We start from the raw sequence: 27,390 nt of genomic DNA, 5'->3' as shown, positions 1-27,390 counted from the left end.
ATCAATTATCATGGGAGTTACCCTTTCACACCTGTGTCTCCTTTTATTATTTTAGCTATGTTGGCTAGAAACCAGACTGTTAATCAATGACGATTATAAGCTATGAAGATTTCTACTAGAGTTACTGATATTCACTCTCTTCGGAGGTTTGTCCTTTACGAGGTAACTGATTGCTTTGTTGTATCATACTAACAACTTTAGGTTACTCCACTTTTTGGTACCACTGTTGTAGTGTTCTTTGACGCTCTATCTTTGGAGGTTGTGTAGATATTGATGACATGAGATAGAGAAGTTTGGTTGGTTTTAAAAATAATTAGAATTGTTAAATTTGTAAAATACAGTAATTGCAGCATGATTTGACTTTAGCCTCATCAAGTAGAACATTTGTCTAGGTCTAGGACTCTAGGTAATAAGCAGCACACTTGCTAGGCACAGGTATTTGCTTAACTCTTTTACTATAGAATTTTTTGGCTCCTTCCGATGCAATTTATTAATGCCCAAACCTCTCTGCTGACTAGCTCTGGATATTTCTGCTGTCAAAGCTAGATTTTCTGTCATAGAGTTTTTATCTATTATTTGTTAGAATCAGCCAAAAATTCTGCACAAGAATCAATGCATTTGACAAACAAAAGCCGTGTTTAATTTTTTTTAGCTTAGTGAAACTGGATGCAAAAGGAAAACGTTTTTTGTTTTCAAAGTTTTCCCAAAGGGCTGACCCGCATTTTCTAATATAAAAGTATAGTTATCAGTAATATTTGAGCCCAAATGTTGAGGAATTTGCTAGCAGAAATATGCATAGGTCGCTGTTCACAATTTGTCTTTTTATTCATTCTAAATGAGAAAACAAAAAATTGGCAGATATCGATATTATGCTGTGACGTCTGAGTAAAAAGAAAACAGACTGGCACATTTTGGTGGTAAAATAATAACCCAATATCATAAATTTATTGTGCGAAATTTTTGGTTCATCTGTTAATTTTTAGTCTGTGATCAATGTTTTTGTATAGGTACTAAGGCAAGGTGTTGTAAAGGTCTGTGATCAATGTTTTGGTATAGGTACTAAGGCAAGGCCTTGTAAAGGTCTGTGATCAATGTTTTTGTATAGGTACTAAGGCAAGGCCTTGTAAAGGTCTGTGATCAATGTTTTGGTATAGGTACTAAGGCAAGGCCTTGTAAAGGTCTGTGATCAATGTTTTTGTATAGGTACTAAGGCAAGGCCTTGTAAAGGTCTGTGATCAATGTTTTGGTATAGGTACTAAGGCAAGGCCTTGTAAAGGTCTGTGATCAATGTTTTTGTATAGGTACTAAGGCAAGGCCTTGTAAAGGTCTGTGATCAATGTTTTTGTATAGGTACTAAGGCAAGGCCTTGTAAAGGTCTGTGATCAATGTTTTTGTATAGGTACTAAGGCAAGGCCTTGTAAAGCTCTGTGATCAATGTTTTTGTATAGGTACTAAGGCAAGGCCTTGTAAAGGTCTGTGATCAATGTTTTGGTATAGGTACTAAGGCAAGGCCTTGTAAAGGTCTGTGATCAATGTTTTTGTATAGGTACTAAGGCAAGGCCTTGTAAAGGTCTGTGATCAATGTTTTGGTATAGGTACTAAGGCAAGGCCTTGTAAAGGTCTGTGATCAATGTTTTTGTATAGGTACTAAGGCAAGGCCTTGTAAAGGTCTGTGATCAATGTTTTTGTATAGGTACTAAGGCAAGGCCTTGTAAAGCTCTGTGATCAATGTTTTAGTATAGGTACTAAGGCAAGGCCTTGTAAAGCTTTCTCATAGTATAAGAGTAAGATGACGGTAGGAATTTGACCTGAACAATCAACTTATATTCACATCTAACTGTGACTCATCCAACTCATGCTTTACATTTATGGAGTAATACATGGATAATCTCAACATGCTGGCCATGGCTGACATTAATTCTCCAACTAAAGGTTACAAATGATAAATGATTACGTAACTTTGTATTTATCAAGGCCACTGTTGATTAACCAATTTACATTTTGGCTCATCAATGTAACCAAGTAATTTAAAAAGTATGCCTTACTATAATTTGTCTAAGTGTAATATAGAAAGTAATAAGTGTAATATAAAAAGTAATAAGTGTGATATAAAAAGTAGTAAGTGTTATATAGAGAGTAATAAGTGTAATATAGAGAGTAATAAGTGTAATATAGAGAGTAATAAGTGTAATAGAGAGTAATAAGTGTGGTATAGAGAGTAATAAGTGTAATATAGAGAGTAATAAGTGTAATATAGAGAGTAAAAAGTGTGATATAAAAAGTAATGAGTGTGATATAGAGAGTAATTAGTGTAATATAAAGGGTAATAAGTGTAATATAGAGAGTAATACGTGTAATATAGAGAGTAATACGTGTAATATAGAGAATAATAAGTGTAATATAGAGAGTAATAAGTGTGATATAGAGAGTAATAAGTGTAATATAGAGAGTAATAAGTGTAATATAAAGAGTAATAAGTGTAATAGAGAGTAATAAGTGTAATAGAGAGTAATAAGTGTAATATAGAGAGTAATACGTGTAATATAGAGAGTAATACGTGTAATATAGAGAATAATAAGTGTAATATAGAGAGTAATAAGTGTAATATAGAGAGCAATATGTGTAATATAGAGAGTAATAAGTGTAATATAGAGAGTAATAAGTGTGATATAGAGAGTAATAAGTGTAATATAGAGAGTAATAAGTGTAATATAGAGAGTAATAAGTGTAATATAGAGAGTAATAAGTGTAATATAGAGAGTAATACGTGTAATGTAGTCTTGTGTTTATTGTAGGTTCTACAGGATCACTGCCTTGCTGAGAAATTTGCCCACTTGTGCACATTTCAACTTCCTCCAAAGAACAAAAGGTAGTCGGTAAAGGAAACTGCCGGTTTTCCTAACTGCTCCATAAGAATTAAGCCTCTGTGTGAAAGGCAATAAGATGGATATATATTTCACAAATATATATAAATGCATATGATCAATGTGTTCGCATTACAACAGAACAACATGCAGGAGACTGCCAGCGATCTCGGTCTTTAGCGTTTTTCTGGCCTCTTTTTATATGCATGGTCTTTAGCTTGGCTCCACCCATCGATCGTCTCGGTCTTTCGGTAGTCTCTGCTATTTTCTCACAGAATGCTGAGTTAGCTCATCTATGGCCAATTCTCCTGCTGTGCCGGGGCGTCGGCCCTAGGGTCGTCACCATAGTCGTTTAGACAATCGAGTCTGTTCTCGGCGCTCTGCCATTACAAGTCCATGTTTTTATAGGTTAACTCTTATATCTTCTATACGTACCGTAAAACCTCTATTTGAAAGCCATATTTTGGACGCTGTATTTTTCGCCCTTTTCCTTATATTGGCGTTTTATTAAAGGTGATGTTCAAATAGAGAGTGACTCTGCATTTTTCTACCCTTTTCCCTATAATTGCACTTTATTAAAAGTGACGTTAGAATAGAGGCTTTCCTTGTGCTATGCTATGTAATCCTTTCACCAGTTTTACATTTTTTGTTCACCTTCATACACCTGTAAACACCTCTATAAGTATGCCAGTGTATCTAGGCTTTCAAGCATCTGTATTCTTGTATAGTTTTATACAAATCTAAACATCCTTATATCCTCCTACACATTTGTAGGCAATTTACTGAATACTTAATCATTCGGTCTCATGCTTCATCCTATATATCACATAGTATGTTAGAGATCTTCATGTGTATCTTTATACATCTTTATATGCAGTCGCTCATTTTAAAAACAAGTGTACTTATTTCTATTTACTCTGATATACTCTGTAAATTCTTTGTCATCTCTTGATAGAGAGGTCTCTAAATTATCATACAAGACCATATGACCTGTAGTATGGTTATTCCAACAACTTTCTAATGTGTATGGTTGGCTCTTTTACATGTCATCTTTCGTGCTGTTGTAGTCAGGCTTCGGCAGCGTGTCTTACCCTTCAGCATCCTCAGCAGGAAACTGAGATAACTCCTTTATTGCATAGCCTCTGTACTCGGCCTAGCTCTACCTGGCCTCATAGTCATGCCCTCAAGTATGTCTCTACGGAAATGGTTCCCAAGCTAGGGACTACATCTAAGTTTCACTTGAATCTCGACCTCTATAAGTCAACTATACTCAACACAGTGCTGACTACCTTTGGAGGTCACGGTATTGCTAGCGATATCCATACATGGAACTTGGAAACAGATGGAAAAATCTATAAAAAGAAAAGCAAATCATTAGTCATTGATTTTAGGTATGTCATTGGTTAATTTGGTCTATTGTGAGTCTGTCTGTCTTTGCAGCTCTTTGGTTGTCTCACTGAGAAAATCATGACTTTTTGCAAAAAATCGCTATTTCTTAATTTAAATTAATTTTTTCAAAAAGATCAATTCTAAGAAAAAAAATTTCTTGTTTTGAAAATCAATTAAAATCAAAAAAATTGATTTGTTTTGAAAATCAATTTTTTTAATGCTTACAATTCTTTCAATAAATTTGGTTTCCATCATTATGTAGTTTAGCCCATTATTTCTAAGCATTGGAGTGACGAATTCTCTTTAATTTAAAACTATATATGGGAGTTTCATCCAATAACCAATGGTAACATGCTTTGCTTCATCAGATTCAAAGGAAATGTGCCATTACTTGATACAGTAAAACCTTTTTTAATTGGCTCTCAATCGTAAAAGTTAATGCTAGTTAGAAGCAGAGACTCACCTATACACTTGTCGTGAAACAAAGAGGAGTTGATGAACAGCCCATGCAGATAGAAAAATATCGTCTATCGTGAAAAACGCCATAAAATAAGCAGTTTTTTCCAATGTGGCATACTTAATGAATGAATACGTATAAAACTTTTCCAAACTTAGTAAGTAAATCTGTCAATTCATCCGACAACAGTCAGAAATGATCTATTACATGTATCTCCAAAACCTCTATAGTTTTTATCTATATTTAAATGCGTGTTAATGTTTTGAATAATGTGCATTGTTCTGCTGACTTAATGTGAAAATTTGTACTCGAAAATATAAAAAGCATATCAGTGATCTATAAATACAAAAAACTAAGTTGTCTTTATTGTAGTATTAAAGCGTGTGAGCATAACTCTTAATCAAGCACTAACTTCAAATTTTTGACGATTTTAAATTGTGATAAGCAGTTGTTAGAAATTTGAGACCATACTCTTCCATTCTATGACGATCTCTAACAATGACAAAATGCACATTTCAGAGACTGTCTATATATAGTTTCTAAAGGTAACAGAAATACGTAGGATTTGATAGAGGTATATAGGTGTTTGTATGGCAGTATATAAGAGTATGTATACCAGTTTATAAGGTTGTAAATCAGCATACGTATAAGGGTATGTCTAACAGCATGTAATATATAGCAGTATATAGCTGTATATAACAGTGTGTAGGTATATATCCCAGTATGTAGGTGTATATAACAGTATGTAGGTGTTTATAACAGTATGAAGGTGTGTATAACAGTATGTAGGTGTGTATAACAGTATGTAGGTATGTATAACAGTATGTTGGTATGTATAACAGTATGTAGGTGTGTATAACAGTATATAGAGTGTGTATAACAGTATGTAGGTGTGTAGAACAGCATGTAGGTGTGTATATGAGTGTGTATACCAGTATGTAGGTGTGTATAACAGTATACAGGTGTGTATAACAGTATGTAGGTGTGTATAACAGTATATAGAGTGTGTATAACAGTATGTAGGTATGTATAACAGTATGTAGGTATGTATAACAGTATGTAGGTGTGTATAACAGTATATAGAGTGTGTATAATGGTATGTAGCTGTGTAGAACAGTATGTAGGTGTATATAACAGTAGGTAGGTGTATATAACAGTATATATGTGTGTATAAGAGTGTGTATAACAGTATGTAGGTGTGCATAACAGTAAATAGGTGTGTATAACAGTATGTAGGTATGTATAACATTATATAGGTGTGTATAACAGTATGTAGGTATGTATAACAGTATGTAGGTATGTATAACAGTATGTAGGTATGTATAACAGTATGTAGGTGTGTATAACAGTATATAGAATGTGTATAACAGTATGTAGGTGTGTATAACAGTATGTAGGTGTATATAACAGTAGGTAGGTGTATATAAGAGTATATAGGTGTGTATACGAGTGTGTATAACAGTATGTAGGTGTGTATAACAGTATACAGATGTGTATAACAGTATGTAGGTGTGTATAACAGTATATAGAGTGTGTATAACAGTATGTAGGTGTGTAGAACGGTATGTAGGTGTATATAACAGTAGGTAGGTGTATATAAGAGTATATAGGTGTGTATACGAGTGTGTATAACAGTATGTAGGTGTGTATAACAGTATACAGGTGTGTATAACAGTATGTAGGTGTGTATAACAGTATGTAGGTATGTATAACAGTATATACAAGTAGCTACGAGCATAAACAACATTGTAACTGATTGTAAGTATCACCTTTATTAGTTCCCAGATGTCTCATTCGTTCATTCTCATCCTTGTTTCATAGTTGTCACGTATTTGTTCTCATGTGAATCAATTTCTCATTTTTATTTTTTACAAACTGATGATCTTAATTTTAACCCAATTTTAATCATGTAAACATTCACAAAGTTACAAAATACTTCAATTATAAAAAAATCACCAGTATTTCTATGAATTGTTGTTTACATGCTTAAACTTCTCAGATGCATGTAGACTGTATGCAAGTTTGTTAGTAAGTTTGTTATTTGTACATACTGAAACCGGTATTTTGCTCATGCCTGTTTTATTTATTGTAGGAAATTTTATGTGCCTAACTATCTTCTTAGAAGCAAACAGCTGTACATAAAGTGAAAGCAAAAATAACTATTATTACATCATGTAACAGTACAATGAGTGCATACTGGGTTAGCAGCATTCTTATTACATCATGTAATAGTACAATGAGTGCAGTACAATGAGTGCATACTGGGTTAGCAGCATTGTTTATTACATCATGTAACAGTACAATGAGTGCAGTACAATGAGTGCATACTGGGTTAGCAGCATTGTTTATTACATCATGTAACAGTACAATGAGTGCATACTGGGTTAGCAGCATTGTTTATTACATCATGTAACAGTACAATGAGTGCATACTGGGTTAGCAACATTGTTTATTACATCATGTAACAGTACAATGAGTGCATACTGGGTTAGCAGCATTGTTTATTACATCATGTAATAGTACAATGAGTGCATACTGGGTTAGCAGCATTGTTTATTACATCATGTAACAGTACAATGAGTGCATACTGGGTTAGCAGCATTGTTTATTACATCATGTAACAGTACAATGAGTGCATACTGGGTTAGCAGCATTGTTATTCGTTTATATTTTAAAATCAGGCAGACAAATTATTTTTGATAATCGTTGATAAGAGAGATGACTCCTAAAATTATTGTCTAGTGTTCGGTGAAACGTTTCAATTACTGTCACTCAAACAAGTTTATAATCATTGTATCTCTTCGTAGGAAGTTAAATAGGAAATTTCTTCTTTATTTATAAAGCCGTGTCCTATGTACTGTGGTCATCAACAGGTATGTTCATGATTTATGATGACTGTAGTTCTCCAAACATAGCGAAGCCATTTCACGCTGGTCATCTGCGCTCGACTATGATTGGCAGCTATATATCCAACATTCGCTCAGCTCTAGGGGACCGTGTTCTGAGGCTTAATTATCTTGGAGACTGGGGCACCCAGTTTGGTACGTATTGGACACATCTAATCGGGTAGTTTATGTACACTTACACCTTTTGCATTAAACTTTTTCACTCATTATTGTTTTGTATGTATTTGATGATGTCTCAGCTCTGGTTATAAACTGGCTGATAATTGGCGGGGAACAATATATTAGTGAATCCCGTGGTTGGACACTGGCTGGATTAGAATCTGACTGTAGATTCAATGCATGGAGTTTAATCCATAAATTTCAACATTATCAATAGACATGATTATCAGACTGCTTCTTTATACATATTTCAAAAATTGATAGGAGTTACTCAATTACATAGTTAAGTTTGTTAACTTGTCAGTGTCCCCATTCATTGATTTTTTATTATGAACTGGTTTGCACACTAGTGTAATGTTTCCACGGACTGAGGTTATGGTTTCAAATTAGTCATACAAAAAGATGCCGCAAAGCTACTTTACAATTAGCGTGATTTTATCTATGTTGTTTGGTTATTATGTTGTTTTAAGTGAAAAAGCATGCAGTGAATGCAAAAAAATGTACAAATGTTATGCTGGTGGCTCCTAAATACTCGAAGTTATCGAGTAGGTGTGTGTTTTAAATGCTGCGTGGTAGCCATATTTATAGCATTCAGATGGTCTGTGTTTCTAAAGTGACTTTGGGCAGTAATATGCTAATACTCTTCAGGTCTGGTGACAGCTGGCTACAGGCTATATGGGGACAGTGCGGAGTTAGAGACTAACGCAGTTCAACACTTGTACGAAATTTATGTTAAAATCAACAGACTGCTTGACAAGGATCCTAGTTTGGCTGAAGAGGCTGAGCGGGCGTGTTTAGACTTGGAAAGGGGTTAGTATGAATCGGATAATATCACTCTGGGGAAAATTTTACAAAAATAATGTTTGTTATCTTCTCTTGATTCTATTTACCTGATGAGTCAATCGCTGTCAGTTCTCTCTATTGCTTTCTATAGAATTGAAAGATGAGTTGATTGAAATGTGTTAGAGCTCATTATGTCTTCTCTCATGTCAGTACTGATAGATTGTTGCTTGCTTGGCAGGAGAGCCTCGTATAAGAGAGCTATGGCAGCGGGTGAGAGAAGCAAGTGTAGACAACTACAGGCAACTCTACCAGGTATTCTACCCACGCTCCTTTATTTTGGTCTTGGTAAGAGGAGGGGAGAGTATTGTATTTCCTCTGCCTTAGTAGAACTAGTCTTTAAAACAGCTTAGTATTATTAGCTTTAGTTCTTCGATGAACAGCAAAAGTCATGGACAACTAAAACTAGCCTAGGTATGTGATTTGATCACGTTGCTGCAGACCCCTGGCTAAAAATTGTTTGCTCAAATAATGTCAATATCATTATGGTGTTATTATGGTGATGGGTCAATCTAGAAATATTTATCCCATGATTTGTTTAGCAAAAGCTTTCATGAAGGGTGCATCTCTGTCTGTGTTAATAGTTACAATGATGTGAGACTTAAGGCATTTCTATCAAGGCTCTGCTTTTTTCGTTAGACCCATGAAGCTCATATTTAACCTGTATATTTCCTGTAGAGTTCTCGTGACTATTTTCTGAAGATATTCTCTCAAGTCTATGGCTATTATAGTTAGTACCAAGTCTATGGCTATTATAGTTAGTACCAAGTCTATGGCTATTATAGTTAGTACCAAGTTTATGGCTATTATAGTTAGTACCAAATCTATGGCTATTATAGTTAGTACCAAGTCTATGGCTATTATAGTTAGTACCAAGTTTATGGCTATTATAGTTAGTACCAAGTCTATGGCTATTATAGTTAGTACCAAGTCTATGGCTATTATAGTTAGTACCAAGTCTATGGCTATTATAGTTAGTACCAAGTCTATGGCTATTATAGTTAGTACCAAATCTATGGCTATTATAGTTAGTACCAAGTCTATGGCTATTATAGTTAGTACCAAGTTTATGGCTATTATAGTTAGTACCAAGTCTATGGCTATTATAGTTAGTACCAAGTCTATGGCTATTATAGTTAGTACCAAGTCTATGGCTATTATAGTTAGTACCAAGTTTATGGCTATTATAGTTAGTACCAAATCTATGGCTATTATAGTTAGTACTGAGTCTATGGCTATTATAGTTAGTACCAAGTCTATGGCTATTATAGTTAGTACCAAGTCTATGGCTATTATAGTTAGTACCAAGTCTATGGCTATTATAGTTAGTACCAAGTCTATGGCTATTATAGTTAGTACCAAGTCTATGGCTATTATAGTTAGTACCAAGTTTATGGCTATTATAGTTAGGACCAAGTCTATGGCTATTATAGTTAGTACCAAGTTTATGGCTATTATAGTTAGTACCAAATCTATGGCTATTATAGTTAGTACTGAGTCTATGGCTATTATAGTTAGTACCAAGTCTATGGCTATTATAGTTAGTACCAAGTCTATGGCTATTATAGTTAGTACCAAGTCTATGGCTATTATAGTTAGTACCAAGTCTATGGCTATTATAGTTAGTACCAAGTCTATGGCTATTATAGTTAGTACCAAGTTTATGGCTATTATAGTTAGGACCAAGTCTATGGCTATTATAGTTAGTACCAAGTCTCACCTACTGGTCTATCTTTTTATCAAATAAAAAAGATGTATTTCCTTTGTAAGCACTGTACACGTGCATCCATATTAGATCACATCCTGCATGTCTGTTGGCAGTGTCCGTATTACATCACATCCTGTCTGTTGGCAGTGTCTCGGCGTACAGTTCGATGTTTACGAGTGGGAATCTGAACAACATGTGACTGGCAAGAGACTGATGGAAAGGTTGAAAGAAGAGGGTGTGCTCATTGAACAGTGAGTCCGGCTTGTCTCCTCACCCTTGGTCCAGTGTGAATTCATGTTATACTCTGTTCCATGCACCGCATGTGCTACCTTGTAGAGATGGTGCTTACTGTGTAGATGTGACCGACAGAGGCAAGGAGCAGAAAGTTGTGCTTCTCAAGAGTAATGGATCAACTTTGTATATCAGCAGGTAAGACAACTCCCTGGATGGTCCTATTCTACGGTCAGACCTTGACGTAGGAATGTCCCAACATGTGAGAAAATTGAGATACAAGCAAAATATAGAGCTAATTTCTGCCTTGAAATGCGAGAAAACTTTGAGATTACAAGAGCATGCGAGCTCTCGATAGCTACTAGATGGCTGAGTATGCGAGAGACCACTTTACAAGATCAGCATCGCTTGCTCTTTTTCGGTAAATCAATTTTAAAAAGTTTTAAAAAGACTAGCTAAAAGTTAGTGAGGCAAAAAGCGTTAAGCCAAAAACGGATAATAAAAATTTTTGGGGAAAACAAAATTAAAATTAAGGTTAGTAAAAGGTTAAAACTTACCTTTTTTCAAGTGTAAGTGTTTAAGTGTATGTGTTTAGTAAACTAATTTCATTGTAGTTAAATTCAAAGTTCATGTTATCTTACCTAGCGTCACAAAATTCTAGTGTGCTGAATGCATTGCTGTCACGTCTCTTCCACTGTCGTTAGCCACTACGTCTGTCTCGAAGGTAAGAGCTCTACACAGTACTGTACATAGTCAAAAACTTTATACGGTACTGTACATGGTAATGTTGCATTTTATTGGAGATCATAACCACTAAATAGGTATTGGTTACTTTGTGAGTGTAGGTACTGAATTGCAACAATTAAAAACATGTTTTTTTCAACGTAACACCCTGTTTTAGGTGGTTTTTTCATAGTATAGGAATGTATCAATTTGTTTTTATTTATTTTATGTAAGACGTTTTGCATTGAGATGCAAGCACATTAGCATGCAAGCTCAGTTCCAAAACTCATTAAGCTCGTATGTCCAGGTATGACAGTATATTGCAATCATTCATTTATTGGTCACACCCAATAATTTTGACTTAGCACTTCAGCTATTGGATCAGAAGTTGTCTAATCTTTTGAAGCTATCGATAAACTCACAACTCTGAGTATACAGTTGCGCATTGCTAAATAAATATTGAGAGGCTGATACCAACGATATTGCTGTTTATAGAGTTATAGATAGTAGTTCACCTCTAGCGTGTCTCCTACCTCCCATCTTCATCATTTGAAGCTTTATTGATGTTGCAGAGATGTGGCAGCCTTCCTCTCTAGACATGATGCCTATAAGTTTGACAAGATGATTTATGTGGTAAGGTGTTGACTCTAACTCACTTATTTGGTTGCCTTATCATGTTTAAGTGTTAATGCTTGAGGCATGCGATTGGTTAGCTGGAAGTCTTCAACACAGAGTTTCTCTTTCTATTTCACTCTCATTCTGCGTTAGGCCGTACTATTATTTTATGAGACTCTGCCATGTCTGATATGAGACTCTGCCATGTCTGATATGAGACTCTGCCATGGCTGATATGAGACTGTCATGGCTGATATGAGACTCTGTCATGGCTTGTATGAGACTCTGCCATGGCTGCTATGAGACTCTGTCATGGCTGCTATGAGTGTCTGCCTGGCTGATATGAGACTTTGTCATGGCTGGTATGAGACTGCCATGGCTGATATGAGACTCTGCCATGGCTGCTATGAGACTCTGCCTGGCTGATATGAGACTCTGTCATGGCTGATATGAGACTTTGTCATGGCTGGTATGAGACTATGCCATGGCTGTTATGAGACTCTGTCATGGCTAATATGAGTGTCTGCCTGGCTGATATGAGACTCTGTCATGGCTGGTATGAGACTCTGCCATGGCTGATATGAGACTCTGCCATGGCTGCTATGAGACTCTGTCATGGCTGATATGAGACTGTCATGGCTGATATGAGACTCTGTCATGGCTGGTATGAGACTCTGCCATGGCTGCTATGAGACTCTGCCTGGCTGATATGAGACTGTCATGGCTGATATGAGACTCTGTCATGGCTGGTATGAGCTGGCTTCCTTTGTATATACTATCCACAGATGTTTAATGATTGCTGTGTTCTATTTTCTCTATTGCAGGTAGAGCACGGGCAACAGTCTCATATAACTAACATCGGGGCTATCGTTGATAAACTAAAACTACTTCCACACTCCTCACAATCAGCAACTGAGCTGTAAGTGTCAGTGGTGTGAGTTATAGTTGGAAGACTTCTAATCTAGTTGAAGCTGTTCTCAATACGGTGCTAGATACAGATATGGAAATTTTCGCTGCTAAGATATACAATTGATTATAAAAAATATATCATTGGACAGATAAAACCATTTCATACTGCCAGGTGTAACCCATGGTTCTTGTGTGTTGAGTTTACTGTTTATTATGTCTACAGAAACAACAAAAAAGCTGAACGATCTGTACAGTATACGAGAGTAGATAACTCCTTTACCAGTTGCTTATGATTTGAGTGTAACTACAACTCATGTACATTTGGTAGGATGACAAATTATAGTTCATGCGTGTGGTGTGCATATCTAATACTAAACCTCAATCGTGATTATTATATATTAAGTTCATTAAGAAGGAATATGCATGTTATGTTAGTACAACCACATATGCGTGTATATTAGCATAGGTAGTGTAGGTTTAAAATGGTATATATTTTGTGAGTTTATAAATATACACGAATGCACCTGGCGAACCATAGCAGTTTCTTCACTTCATCAAAATTATGTAAACTATATACAGTATACATAGTTCATATAATTTTGATGAAGGGAAGAAACTACTATGGTTTGTTAGGTTCATAAACATCTAATATATTTTCTCTCAGATGTTTATATTTGCTGTTCTTAATCTTACAAAGTTTAAGTTATTTTACATGTAAGCATTTTCTTTAGTTTTTTTTCACAGAGTTACTAAATACTCTATTGTAGCCGTAATGTATAGTTTGTGTACAATTCTTTTATTTTGAGACAAACCGTGTGCCGGTGCGAACCCGTTGTTAACTCTGTAACTCCTTAATGAGTACCTTAAAGCTAGCCTTACCTTTCTATCGTTTTTATTGAACTCAACACTAGCAACGGCTCCATGTTTTGTATTTAATCTAACACTCGCTCTGTAAACACTCTTTAAAAGGATTTCAATATTTTGATAGCAAATTCAAGTGAAAGCACAAATTGCAAACGCATGTTTTTGGAGGAATGTCTTAGTTATTGTGAGAAAAAACAAATTTTAGCTTACAGCACCGACAACTGTATTGCTGCTAACTTCACCTCATGTCATTGCAGGATTGAGCATGTCAAGTTTGGCAGAGTGAATGGTATGAGCACACGCAAGGGTACAACAGTCCTGCTCGCTGACATCTTGGAAGAGGCAAAGCATAAAATGCTGCTCAAGATGAAACATGCTCAAAGTTAGCTACTATCCATCTGTTAAACCCTGTCGCAACTAACAACCGATCAGCTTGTTTTACCTTTAAAGATAAGCTTGCACAGAGTCTTGATAGACTTTATCAGAAACTATCGGTATTTTTCTATCATTTGCTATTGTTTTTTATATTTGAGGTGATATGACTGCCAAGATATTTCAAGATTGAAATTGACCAAACTTGGTCGGGATTAAAACGCTCAGCTCAAATGAAGTGTGATTATGACGTCTATAATTGCAAAGAGACTGACAGAATAGAGACACTTAACGCTGCAACTTGAACACAATAGCTGATATCAACTATCGCGATGATAGCAACTAGTGACGTCATTTCACATGTATTTTTCTTCCGAGTGTATTAACCGCGATCAAGTTTTGTCGATTTTTATCTTAAAACATCTTGACAGTTAGACCACCTCAAACATCAAAAACAATCACAAATGATAAAAAAATTCCGATACATTCTGATTAAATCTACTCAAATTTTGTGGAAGTTCATCTTTAACACTCTGCACACTGCTGCCTTCTATTCCTATTCCGTCTCTTGGTTTCTCTCAAACCTCTGTCTTTTTCCTTTTCTTTCAGATCGTGTTTTACGTTAACTTTGCAACTCGGAGAAAATAAACAGTATCATTGAAGCCTCTTTGTATTTGAGCCAAGATTAATTACAGCTATCTTACAGTCTTCCATAATTTATGTAAATCTTTAAACCGATTCTTGTGGCTTGAATGTTGGTTCTTTAAAAATTTACAGCATTGTCGAAGCAGGAAAACAGGAAAATGTTACACCACGTATATTCTGTTATTCAAAGTGAGATTAGTTTTTGTGGAATTGATTTATGAGTCATACCTTATCAATTTATTTTAGTTGATTTTGGATAAATTGAATCAATTTGTCAACATTTGCATTAGCACTGTAGGAAGAGCTAGTATACGGTAGTAAATATGATAGACTAGTATACAGTAGTAAATATGATAGACTAGTACACAGTAGTAAATATGATAAGACTAGTACACAGTAGTAAATATGATATACTAGTATACAGTAGTAAATATGATAGACTAGTACACAGTAGTAAATATGATAGCCTAGTATACAGTAGTAAATATGATAGACTAGTACACAGTAGTAAATATGATAGACTAGTATACAGTAGTAAATATGATAGACTAGTACACAGTAGTAAATATGACAGACTAGTATACAGTAGTAAATATGATAGACTAGTATACAGTAGTAAATATGATAGACTAGTATACAGTAGTAAATATGATAGACTAGTACACAGTAGTAAATATGGTAGACTAGTATACAGTAGTAAGTTAAACTAGTACTAGACCAAGTTTCGCACTTGCCTATTTACCTTTCTAGCCACGAAAACTACGGGTGAGGAGTTGGAAAGAGTAGCAGAGATTCTTGGCATCAGTGCTGTCATTATATATGATCTCAGGCTAAGTAGAATGAAGGGCTACACCTTTAGCTGGGAAGAGATTCTAAGCTTCACAGGCATGTCTGGTCCTTACCTACAGATTACGCATGCAAGACTATGCAGGTAGCACCTATTATAGTCCTAGTGAACTGATGATTTCTCTCTGCAAATCTGGCATTAAAATCAGGCATATTACAGCCCTGTTATTACATGCATATTACATACATATTACAGTCCTGTTATTACATGCATATTACCTACATATTACAGCCCTGTTATTACATGCATATTACCTACATATTACAGCCCTGTTATCACATACATATTACTTACATATTACAGCCCTGTTATTACATACATATTACCTACATATTACAGTCCTGTTATCACTTACATATTACAGCCCGGTTATTACATACATATTAGCTACATATTACAGCCCTGGTATTACATGCATATTACTTACATATTACAGTCCTGTTATTACATGCATATTACTTACATATTACAGCCCTGTTATTACATACATATTACCTACATATTACAGCCCTGTTATTACATGCATATTACCTACATATTACAGCCCTGTTATCATATACATATTACTTACATATTACAGCCCTGTTATTACATACATATTACCTACATATTACAGTCCTGTTATCACTTACATATTACAGCCCGGTTATTACATACATATTAGCTACATATTACAGCCCTGTTATTACATGCATATTACTTACATATTACAGCCCTGTTATTACATGCATATTACCTACATATCACAGCCCTGTTGTTACATGCATATTACCTACATATTACAGTCCTGTTATTACATACATATTACTGACATATTACAGCCCTGTTATTACATGCATATTACCTACATATCACAGCCCTGTTGTTACATGCATATTACCTACATATTACAGTCCTGTTATTACATACATATTACTTACATATTACAGCCCGGTTATTACATACATTACTTACATATTACAGCCCTGTTATTACATGCATATTACCTACATATTACAGGCCTGTTATTACATGCATATTACTTACATATTACAGCCCTGTTATTACATGCATATTACATACATATTACAGCCCTGTTATTACATCCATATTACCTACATATTACAGTCCTGTTATCACTTACATATTACAGCCCTGTTATTACATACATATTACCTACATATTACAGTCCTGTTATCACTTACATATTACAGCCCGGTTATTACATACATATTAGCTACATATTACAGCCCTGGTATTACATGCATATTACTTACATATTACAGTCCTGTTATTACATGCATATTACTTACATACTACAGCCCTGTTATTACATGCATATTACATACATATTACAGCCCTGTTATTACATCCATATTACCTACATATTACAGTCCTGTTATCACTTACATATTACAGCCCTGTTATTACATACATATTACCTACATATTACAGTCCTGTTATCACTTACATATTACAGCCCGGTTATTACATACATATTAGCTACATATTACAGCCCTGGTATTACATGCATATTACTTACATATTACAGTCCTGTTATTACATGCATATTACTTACATATTACAGCCCGGTTATTACATACATATTACCTACATATTACAGCCCTGTTATCACATACATATTACTTACATATTACAGCCCTGTTATTACATGCATATTACCTACATATTACAGCCCTGTTATCACATACATATTACTTACATATTACAGCCCTGTTATTACATACATATTACCTACATATTACAGTCCTGTTATCACTTACATATTACAGCCCAGTTATTACATGCATATTACTTACATATTACAGCCCGGTTATTACATACATATTACCTACATATTACAGCCCTGTTATCACATACATATTACTTACATATTACAGCCCTGTTATTACATGCATATTACTTGCATATTACAGGCCTGTTATTACATAAAGCACTTGAACGTTTGACATTTCTGCAACTTGACTCCTGTGATAAAACAAACACGACTGTTTTTTGTCTGAATAATGTCATGTGAATCTATGGCTTTTTTGAATTTATCGTTTCATATGTTTTGGCTAGTCCAGATCAACCTATTTTCCTTGCCATTGCTTTGAGTATTTTACTCAGACGTCTCTTTACTGAAAAATTCTAAGGTTACGTGTCAATTCCTGATGATATTGATAATCTTATCAATGTATCTGATGATGCAATAGCTGTTAGGAAAGTCCAAAAATGGCAATTTATTAAGTTGTTTCCAAACATGATGAATGGTATTAAAGCAACTATCTATGAATGAGATTAATTCTAATACGGTGTGCTTTGATCACAACATTGTGATGGAGAATGCACAGAGAACTGATGTGATGTAAGGATACTTCATATTGATGGGACAGCTATTATGTCCAATGTTAGCTCATAGTTTGTTTGAATGGTCAAATTTTTTAAGAGTAACATGGAAAATAATGACTGTGAACTATGAGTTGATTGTGTAGCAAGTATAAATTTGAAAAGCCGGCATCTACAGTAACAAATAGATAAAGGATGTAAAATTATTTAGAAGAATCCATCTCTTTTTATCTGCTACTTGGTCTTCTATACAGTTAAACCTTTACATAGAAAACTAATCTGTTGCAAGCTGTACTCTGTATGTTAAACTTGTCATATACTACAGCCAAGGTGTACTTTGTACGTTAGACTTGTCATATACTAGAGCCAAGGTGTACTTTGTATGTCGGAGTTGTCATATACTAGAGTTAAGGTGTACTTTGTATGTTGGAGTTGTCATATACTAGAGCAAAGGTGTACTTTGTATGCTAGACTTGTCATATACTAGAGCAAAGGTGTACTTTGTATGTTAGACTTGTTATATACTAGAGCCAAGGTGTACTTTGTATGTTAGACTTGTTATATACTAGAGCCAAGGCGTACTTTGTATGTCGGAGTTGTCATATACTAGAGCAAAGGTGTACTTTGTTCGTTGGAGTTGTCCATAGATATATATACCTAGATTGGCCAATAGGGAAAAAGCCTGTCAGACCTAAATAGCACGACGCAACGTCACTGTATTGTACCTCACGCTTGACTGCACTGCTGTTTACAATGAATCTAATGGGAAGAAGGTAGCAAAATTACATTTATTTTCACATAAAAACCTTCTTGTATACATAATCCAGTAAACTAAAGCAATTCTGTGATAATATCTGATAACCACCATAGATTAAAACTATAAAAGCTATGAATTGTTGCACACAAATCATGAGCCATCATGGCTTTATTTGCAACCCTCTCTTATCCCCATTCTCTCTTTTCCCCTTCTCCAAAGAATAAGTTAGAAGGGGAAAAGAGAGAAGGGGAATGGAGAGGGGAGGGGAAATAGCCCACCCACTCAAAGAGCCAGACCTTGGCTAGGTAAATCGACTAATATGCTGTACTAAACATGACTAAATATGATGAGTATGCAAGTATGTCTGAAGTCAAAAATGAGACAGAATGATTATTTTACAGCTGGCTAGGTCACCAAAACTGAAGTGTAATGATTGTATCACTAGCATCGTGGATGTTACCAACGTTGATGTAAACCAAGCAACGAATTCCCTAATTACAGTTAAGAATCAGGGTGGCTTGACTTTGTCTTCGCCTGTGGTGATTGAGGTTTGCAACCACAGCGAGAAAGCGACTAGAGTGTTGCTTAGTTGTGCTGGATTGATGAAAAACTTTGCCAGGCTAGCACTAATTGCCACCACTAAGAAGCCAGTCACGAAAGGACAATACCAAGTTATTTGTACAATATGCATAAGCAAGTTAAAGTTTGACTTGCAACAAAATTCACATTGCAGTTATTTGGTGTCATAAGATTCACCATGCCTTACTCTGTTGTGTTGTAGGTGTGAAATATATTAGAAGGTGATTACAAGCTCTTAAAAGCTAAAAACTTATACAGTCAACTTCAACTTACGAGCTTAATGCGTTCCGAGACTGAGCTCGTATGTTAATATACTTGCATGTTGGTGCAATTTATTTATATATCGAACAATTAAATATATATTGCTTGGTTTCCATACTCTAAAAATGCAAATAAAACACTCAAAACAAGATATTGAAACAGAAAGAAGATGTTGGTTATTGTCATAATTTACCACATGCTTTCAAAAAGCAACAATCAAAAAATAATACAAGGAAATGTGATTATTTAAAATGTAAAATTAAATACATACAATAGCAGCTAATGCTAGCATTTGCGAGAGAGGGAGATATAAGTTATCCTTCATTACAACAGTTGTCTTTGATAAATTTGAATTTTATCAATGTCTTAAAAGACAAACTCTAATGTTGGTATGGTATTGGCCTTCAATCTAGCTTTTTTCCCAATACCAGGTGATACTTGGTAGCTGTCACTAGTGAAGTGGTCTGAACAAAGTACAGAAGATTTACTTGGGGTCCACTGTTCTCGTCTCACTGCTTTAATCCAGGCATCCTTGCGATCAGCAGCAGTAGGAAAACTTAACAAGTAATAAAAGATACATACAATTAGTGGTGTTTTTTGCTCATTGGATTATTGACTTTTTGCCTTTGAGAAGTGTAGCATTAACCTTGTCAAATAATGGAAACTTTTAAGCCTGATTATAGCCAAAGATAACCATGCTCCAAGCCATGCTCATGTAGTATGTTCATGAATTCTCCCAACGATTAGCAGGGTGAATGTTTGTTATATTGTCCTACCTGTGGAAGCTTTTCTCTGGGCATTTTCTTGGATAATTGGAACATCCAAAAGCAACGCAGCAATTCTTACTAGTCCTCTCAGATGACTGTGAGCTTGATGAATAATGGTGAGATCGCTGCCAAAATAGCAATGAATATGAATTCCATTCTGACTAGTGATTTATAGCAAGATGGTATCCAAATTAATGACTCAAGCATCACAAAGTAGCAGTATTACACAAGCAGCTCCTTGGGCAAAGTTAAGGAAACCTTCCAAGAGAGAGTCAATCAGTTAATGAATCAAACAAGTTGAAGTTGATAGTAACTTGACAAACAATGATGTCTGCTGATTTGATTGTCTTCAATAATTTTTTCAAAGTGTCAAATATGGGGAAAATATGTCCACTATTGGTATGAAAACTGTTCTAGTTTTTACTATAAAGCCTTACAGCTGATATTTAGGAGTTCCAAGCCTATCTTTGATATTAAAAGTAGTAAAAAACTCACCTTAGTAGCAGCTGACACACTCTTCTCAGCTTCAGCCATTGTAAACTAATGATGAATCTTGCGGTCAGTCAAGCGTAAGGTACAATACAGTGACGTTGCGTCATGGCATTTAAGTCTGACAAGGCCACCAATGGGACTAGCTATTATTGGCCAATCTAGGTATATATATCTATGGAGTTGTCATATACTAGAGCCAAGGTGTACTTTGTATGCTAGACTTGTCATATACTAGAACCAAGGTGTACTTTGTTTGTTGGAGTTGTCATATACTAGAGCGAGTACCATAATAAGAAGGCGCTGTAATTCCTTTAATTTGTACCACATCCCAAAAATCTACAATAACTTTAATAAACACTGAGGTTATAATACTTTGTATAAAAACAGATACATTATATAAAACTATTTAAAAATAAGTGTTACAAACTAATTCCTAGGTAAAAACAATAAATTATACGTACCCTAGACATTGCTGATCATCACCTCACATTTTCTGTAAATTACCTTTTTGAGGACAACAAAAACTAATGATTTGTTTATTGTCACCTACAAGGGAACCGTTGTACTCTAAGCGAGCTTTCAGATGAATTTGAACTGGTCAAGATACGACGCCTAACATCAATAACATAATAATCATTACTCTAACTAGTCACGAGTTGCTGCCATTTTTCTACGAGTTTATAGATTTTTCTTTTAGTTTGTTTGAGAATTGTGGAGTTGCACTAAACCCGACTGTCTCATTAGATAACCTTATAGAAGTTGAAGCTATGCGTCTCATCTCACATCTATCCAGGTATACTGCTGCTATTACGCTACTCAGGCTATGGCAACCTGCCTCAACAGGCAATGGTTTCACATGCTGATTTGAGTTGTGGACAACTCAGGAGTGGTCTCTATGTATTTGTTCTAATAATGAAATGTTTGTAGTGCAGTGTTAGCTCAGGCTGTTAAATTGATGTGAGTTGGTGCTGTCAAAGAGGGTTTCAGAGTAAGGGATGGAGAGGGTGTCAGATAGGGTGTAGGAGAGTGCATCAGAGAATGTGTTGGAGAGGGTATTGAAAAGATTGTTTCAGAGGGCATCGCAGAGGTGTTGGAGAGGGCATCAGAAAGGGTGTTGAAGGGAACTTGACACAGAGTGTCAGGTTACCTAGGTTGACACTCTGTGTCAGGTCACTTAGTGGAACCTGACACAAAGTGTCAGGTTACACCAAGTGACCAGTGTTGGAAGTCTGAGGTTGCAATAGACCGATAGAAAATAATTAAGTGGGGTAGCCTATATAGACACGACTGGACATGGTTTTTCTTATGCCTTATTTGCACCTTTGATTTTTAAAGACTAGGTTTTAGCCTCAGAATTAGAATGTATCTCTGTTTGAAGTCGGGACAACTCTAGCCATAACCTAGCCAAAGGTTATTGCCCCTAGGTTAGACCAGCCTATCTGTTTCTTGCAGATATGATGAAGTTATCAGGATCTCTGGCCTGCAGCTTGAGTCACACCTGCTTGTACGCTATCTCTATGAGCTCTGGTTAGTGTTAGTTTTCACTAGGGCAATCTAGCTTTCAGTGAGTCGCACGTACTTGTACGCTACCTCTATGAGCTCGGGTCAGTGTTAGTTACTACTAGGGCAGGTCAATTAGCTTTAATATTATTACATGCATTTTTATATTCAATATCAGTTCGCCTTTTCAGTCATTTCGCCATGTGCAAGTATTTCTGAAGATGGAGTCGTCTATACTGCTTTAGCATTTATATTTACCATGTTAACCCTCAGTACCTTAGCGTCACATCACTACTCCCTTCATTCTCTACTCTACTGAATTGTCAAATAAAGCTCGTGATTTATAAATATAGTTTTAGTTACTTTCGATTGAATTTTTGTTATGGTGAAATTCTCAAATAACGCCAGTTCCACAATGAAATTTTTTAAACAATTTTTAAAAAGTTTGTATCATTTGACATTATTCTTTGGTTAAGTGCAGTTGAATAAAAAATATTTTCAGAAAGCTTATATTCACAAAAATTTAAAGCTTATTAATATAAATTGTTTTTATGGGTAAAATTTTGCCCTCATCTTGTGCACCAACCAATGCGAGCTTGTGAGACAGGCTGATCACCTGCAACTGGAATAAAAAAATCTGGTGCTGTTACCAGGAGTAGCTATCAAGTATTTTAAGTTGTAATTATTAGGCTATTATTGCTATTTTCAAGTTATTATAAAAGTAATCTTTTAGTTTCAGGTTTTTAATTTTTTCTGTTAAAAAGTTTCATCTTTAATAGTAATTCTCTGGTAACTGCTACCCTTGCATTTCTACCTTGATGATGCTCAATATATATTGATAATACTAGGTGAATGCCCGTCGTAGTTGTGTAATAAAAAAGTCTTTGAACAGAAAATTTATTTTTATTTAACATATACTACATTTACCATTCTAACTTTCAGACTACATATCATTGGAAAAGTGTTTTTGGTGTAGTTCAAATGAATTAGGAGAAAATTAATTAAATTAAAGGAAAAAGGATTAAAATCTTATCCTGAGGGCGCACTGTATTATGTTGTACGTTATTATAAAAATAATCTTTTACTTGCAGGGTTTTATTTTTTCTGTTGAAACCTAATCCTTAATAGTACTCCTCTGGTAACTGCAACCCTTGCATTTCTACCTTGGTGATGCGCAATCCAGCATTTGTTTCCTTGTCACCTTGTAGTCAGTTATCTAACTCGGCCCTGAAGAAGCTTGCGGTAAAGGGATCAGAGGCAGTCACCGCGGAGTCACGACTCCTTCTCTTTCACTGCGCCCGTCTCACCCTGACCGATGGTCTCAAGTTGCTAGGCATTCAGCCACTCCACTCCATCTAATCATGCAAGTGAGCATAGGTGAGACAACTTCAGTGGCCGTCTACAGAGCAGTTATGTTGACCCAATCATCACTTGGGTTTGTAAAAACGAACTATAATAATGTTGGGCTCATAAAATTTCTCCAAGGTCGACTACATCAAACCAGAAATGCTCGGTCTTGATTTCAACGATGCAATTTGGCTGGTCAGTTCGTCATCTAACTTTTGCATGTATTAAACACTGCCTAAGAGGAAGGTCTGGACAGTGGAAAGGCTTTAAGAGACATTTCTAAAGACATGGATTTTAGAATATCGAGCAGTTTTCAAATGTTACGCAGATGTTTACGTGGTTACTGTTCCAAATGCGAAAATCATGCTAGGTCACGATCAAGATGATATGATACTATAAAATGGTGGTATAAACAGCATTGGTAACCACAACTCATAGAAAAAGAAGAAATTCCTGGTAAAACTATCAGCCACTCTTGACCATAGTAATATGACACTGTTGCCAAGGTTACACCTACTGCCGCCGTCTGGCATCGGGCAAAAAATGTTTTACTGCTTTTGTCACGTGTCGTCATCATTGTGTCACATGTCGTCATCATTGTGTCACGTGTCATCATCATTGTGTCACGTGTCATCATTATTGTGTCACGTTTTGTCATCATTGTGTCGCGTGTCGTCATTATTGTGTCATGTATCATCATCATTGTGTCACGTATTGTCATCATTGTGTCGCGTTTCATCATCATTGTGTCACGTGCCGTCATCGTTGGCAACTAGACTTCTCCGAAACATGAACGCCTCAGAAATTTGGCTCTCAAACCTGCGGTCGTTTTTACCTAACCTTTAATCAACATGTTTAGCATTACGTGTAATGGTACAAGGGCTGTGAGTCTACACCTCCTATAACCTTTAGTATGAGAGTCAGCACCTCCTATGACCTCAAGCTAGAGAGTCAGCACCTCCTATGACCCCAAGCTAGAGAGTCAGCACCTCCTATGACCCCAAGCTAGAGAGTCAGCACCTCCTATAACCTTTAGTATGAGAGCCAGCACCTCCTATGACCTTTAATATAAGAGTCAGCACCTCCTATGACTTTTAGTATGAGAGTCAGCACCTCCTATAACCTTTAGTATGAGAGTCAGCACCTCCTATGACCTTTAGTATGAGAGTCAGCACCTCCTATAACCTTTAGTATGAGAGTCAGCACCTCCTATGACCTTTAGTATGAGAGTCAGCACCTCCTATGACCTTTAGTATGAGAGTCAGCACCTCCTATGACCTTTAGTATGAGAGTCAGCACCTCCTATAACCTTTAGTATGAAAGTCAGCACTTCCTATGACCTTTGGTATGAGAGTCGGCAACTCCTATGACCTTTAGTATGAGAGTCAGCACTTCCTATAACCTTTAGTATGAGAGTCAGCACCTCCTATAACCCCAAGTAAGCAGACAAAGAATTGGCATACGATCCAGCCATGATGACAATAATTAATGTAAGGAAAGAATTCAGCAAGAAACAGATATTTAAGCTTTTGTGATGCCTGGTCATAGCCATTGATGACACAATGCTCTGCTAGTGAAACACTCCAGTTACACGGTAGTATGCTCCCCGTCTTGCTTTGCCAAGATCCCCAGTAGGACTCTTGGTGACAAAAGGAAAGAGTTCCAACTGAATGACCATCATCTGCTTTTTACTACTAAGTTTGAGGGGTCTGTTCTTGGGCTGCACCATTTTAGGATTGTTAGTATATACTTTTTTATATAATCGGTGACTGTAAAGAGATTTCTAGGTTGCTGCTATTCTAATAAATATTTTGTCAACTAACAGTAGTATGTAATTATTTGTTGCAAATGTTACTTTCTATATTGTTTATTAGACCAGTTAATTTCAAGTTTTAGATTACAGTGACAGTCAATCACAAAAGTTTTAATATCAGGTGAATGCAGACTCATTTCATCCCGCACAGCAAATAACAACCAGTTTGATTTTTCAAACGGCTAATTTAGCATTTTTTAATAGCCAAAATTTATTTGCAAGCAAACATTGTAGCAATCTTTTTAAAAAAATTTAGAAATATAGTTGCAGAGATATTTTGTTACCCATTTTGTATACTACTTTTGATATTAACTGCATGTTACCTGTTCGCTGTTAACCGTGACATACATGTGACAGTAAATAGATTACAATTGTAACATTTGCAAACTGATTAGAAAAAGCATTGAAACATTCAAAGTGACTAATTTTGTCAGAAGCGTGCATGTAGCTCTGCTGTCAGCACCAGAGGTTAAAGGTTCACAATGCTGCTAAATAACCTGGTTTACCATAGTTTACCAGTTTTTCTTTGTCCAGCTTCTTTTCTCAAAAGAAATCATAAGATATAAGAGTGGTTACTGGTTACCATGGTTACCGCTGTTTAAACCTAGCTCGTGTTTTACATGGTTCATAAAATACTAATACTTGATTTGGCACAATTTCTCTATTTCTTGGTATGGCTGACAGTGTGTGTTGAGTTGCTCCCAATTGTACAACATCAGAAGAGCACATCTAATGAAGTTGCATTGCTGTGAGAATATACATGTAGTAGAAATAACATAGCTATTTTAATAGTCAGTGAGCTTCTGAACTATTCCTGAATTATTCATTGGCCGCTGCTGGAACTTCACATCATGTCTACAGCAAGTATTCAACCCTTCATACAAGCAACTGCGTCTGTCAATCATTTAATGGAATTAATGACCGCCCTTCCCTGCCATCTCTCTCGGAAGAAAGCAGAATCTGTTTTAACACAGTAGCTGATTGGTCAAATTTCCTTTTATTTATGGTTTGTTTTATATTATACACAAATCAAAACTGAGACTCACAAGAAGTGTTACTGCTGATTCCATTCATTCTGTCTTATAACCTTACTAGCACCCCGGCAGTTCAGTCCGCCATTAGAGATCGCCAGGTGACAGAACTATCTGCACACTAAATTTAACCCTTTTACAAGCGATGCTAATGATACCTATATTTTGCAATCTTCTTCAGATCGAATGACATTTAGGCCATCAGTCTCAGTATTTTTGTTAAACCATTTTTTACTGAGTTAAACGAGGAACTACTTTGATTAGCTAAATATAATTGTTAATTATTTCCATGGTGTTGCTTTCAAAATTTTAAAGAAAAAACTGTAAAACATTGAAGTTAGGAAATGGACTCGGATGTGCAATACGTTCCTGATTAGTTTTCTCATTGCTTATCAAAACTCTTTAAAGTTTTAGGTCAGATTGTTAACCACGATAGAGACGAATCTCAAAACAATGGATTGGATTTAGACCTTATTGACTTGAAATCAAAGTGTAGTTCTGATGGTTGTGACGATCGATCTTTCCAGGTACACCATGGCTAAAACCATGACAACCACTGCAGCAGCAACGACAGAATTGTTATTTATGTAATCAGTAGATATTAGTACCATTTGTGGCCACTTTTCTACTAATTGCTTTCTATTATGGGTTCATAACGATCAAAAGATGTCAAAGTGGTGGGAAAATACAGGTGGCATTCAATTAAAGCGTGGTGCTGCATTTTTACAACTCTTTCACTATAATACCATTTTATTAGAGGTAGCGCTCAAATAGAGGTTTTACAGTATTTTACTTGACATTTTTAAGCATTTCTTTTCTTGCATAGCCCCTCATGTTCATGCTCAATCTATAAACTTTTCATCCACCTGTAAAAGACTGTCAATGTCACGTATCTGATATTTTTGTTTTGCACCAGCATCATTATTTAAGGAAAGACAACTGCTCACTTTTCCACCTTACTGACACACTAAACGGTTGACTTGCAA

General features: G+C 35.7%; 1 protein-coding gene across 1 annotated transcript; it reads left to right on the top strand.

Annotated features, from left to right (window-relative positions):
* Positions 1 to 78: 78 nt before the first annotated feature.
* Positions 79 to 23,606, top strand: LOC137388028 (probable arginine--tRNA ligase, mitochondrial). The gene is made up of 15 exons (XM_068074547.1): positions 79 to 162; positions 2,796 to 2,869; positions 3,932 to 4,255; positions 7,612 to 7,751; positions 8,424 to 8,585; positions 8,797 to 8,870; positions 10,471 to 10,574; positions 10,660 to 10,752; positions 11,850 to 11,910; positions 12,717 to 12,811; positions 13,923 to 14,047; positions 15,433 to 15,613; positions 21,411 to 21,506; positions 22,166 to 22,240; positions 23,422 to 23,606. The coding sequence occupies exons 1-15, from the start codon at positions 103 to 105 to the stop codon at positions 23,570 to 23,572; spliced, it is 1,815 nt and encodes a 604-aa protein (XP_067930648.1). The 5' UTR covers positions 79 to 102; the 3' UTR covers positions 23,573 to 23,606.
* The last annotated feature ends 3,784 nt before the right edge of the window (positions 23,607 to 27,390 follow it).

This window comes from Watersipora subatra, chromosome 2, assembly GCF_963576615.1.
Source record: "Watersipora subatra chromosome 2, tzWatSuba1.1, whole genome shotgun sequence".
Classification (NCBI taxonomy): Eukaryota; Metazoa; Bryozoa; class Gymnolaemata; order Cheilostomatida; family Watersiporidae; genus Watersipora; species Watersipora subatra.
Note: the sequence above shows the minus strand (reverse complement) of the source record. Positions and strands in the feature narration are given on the sequence as shown.

What these genes read in the sequence shown, in the direction of transcription:
- LOC137388028 (XM_068074547.1), top strand. Translation starts at nt 103, where the DNA reads ATGAAGATTTCTACTAGAGTTACTGATATTCACTCTCTTCGGAGGTTT. An exon ending in GAGGGTGTGCTCATTGAACA is followed by an intron (nt 10,575 to 10,659) that starts GTGAGTCCGGCT and finishes GCTACCTTGTAG; the next exon opens with AGATGGTGCTTACTGTGTAG. An exon ending in CTCATCTCACATCTATCCAG is followed by an intron (nt 21,507 to 22,165) that starts GTATACTGCTGC and finishes TGTTTCTTGCAG; the next exon opens with ATATGATGAAGTTATCAGGA.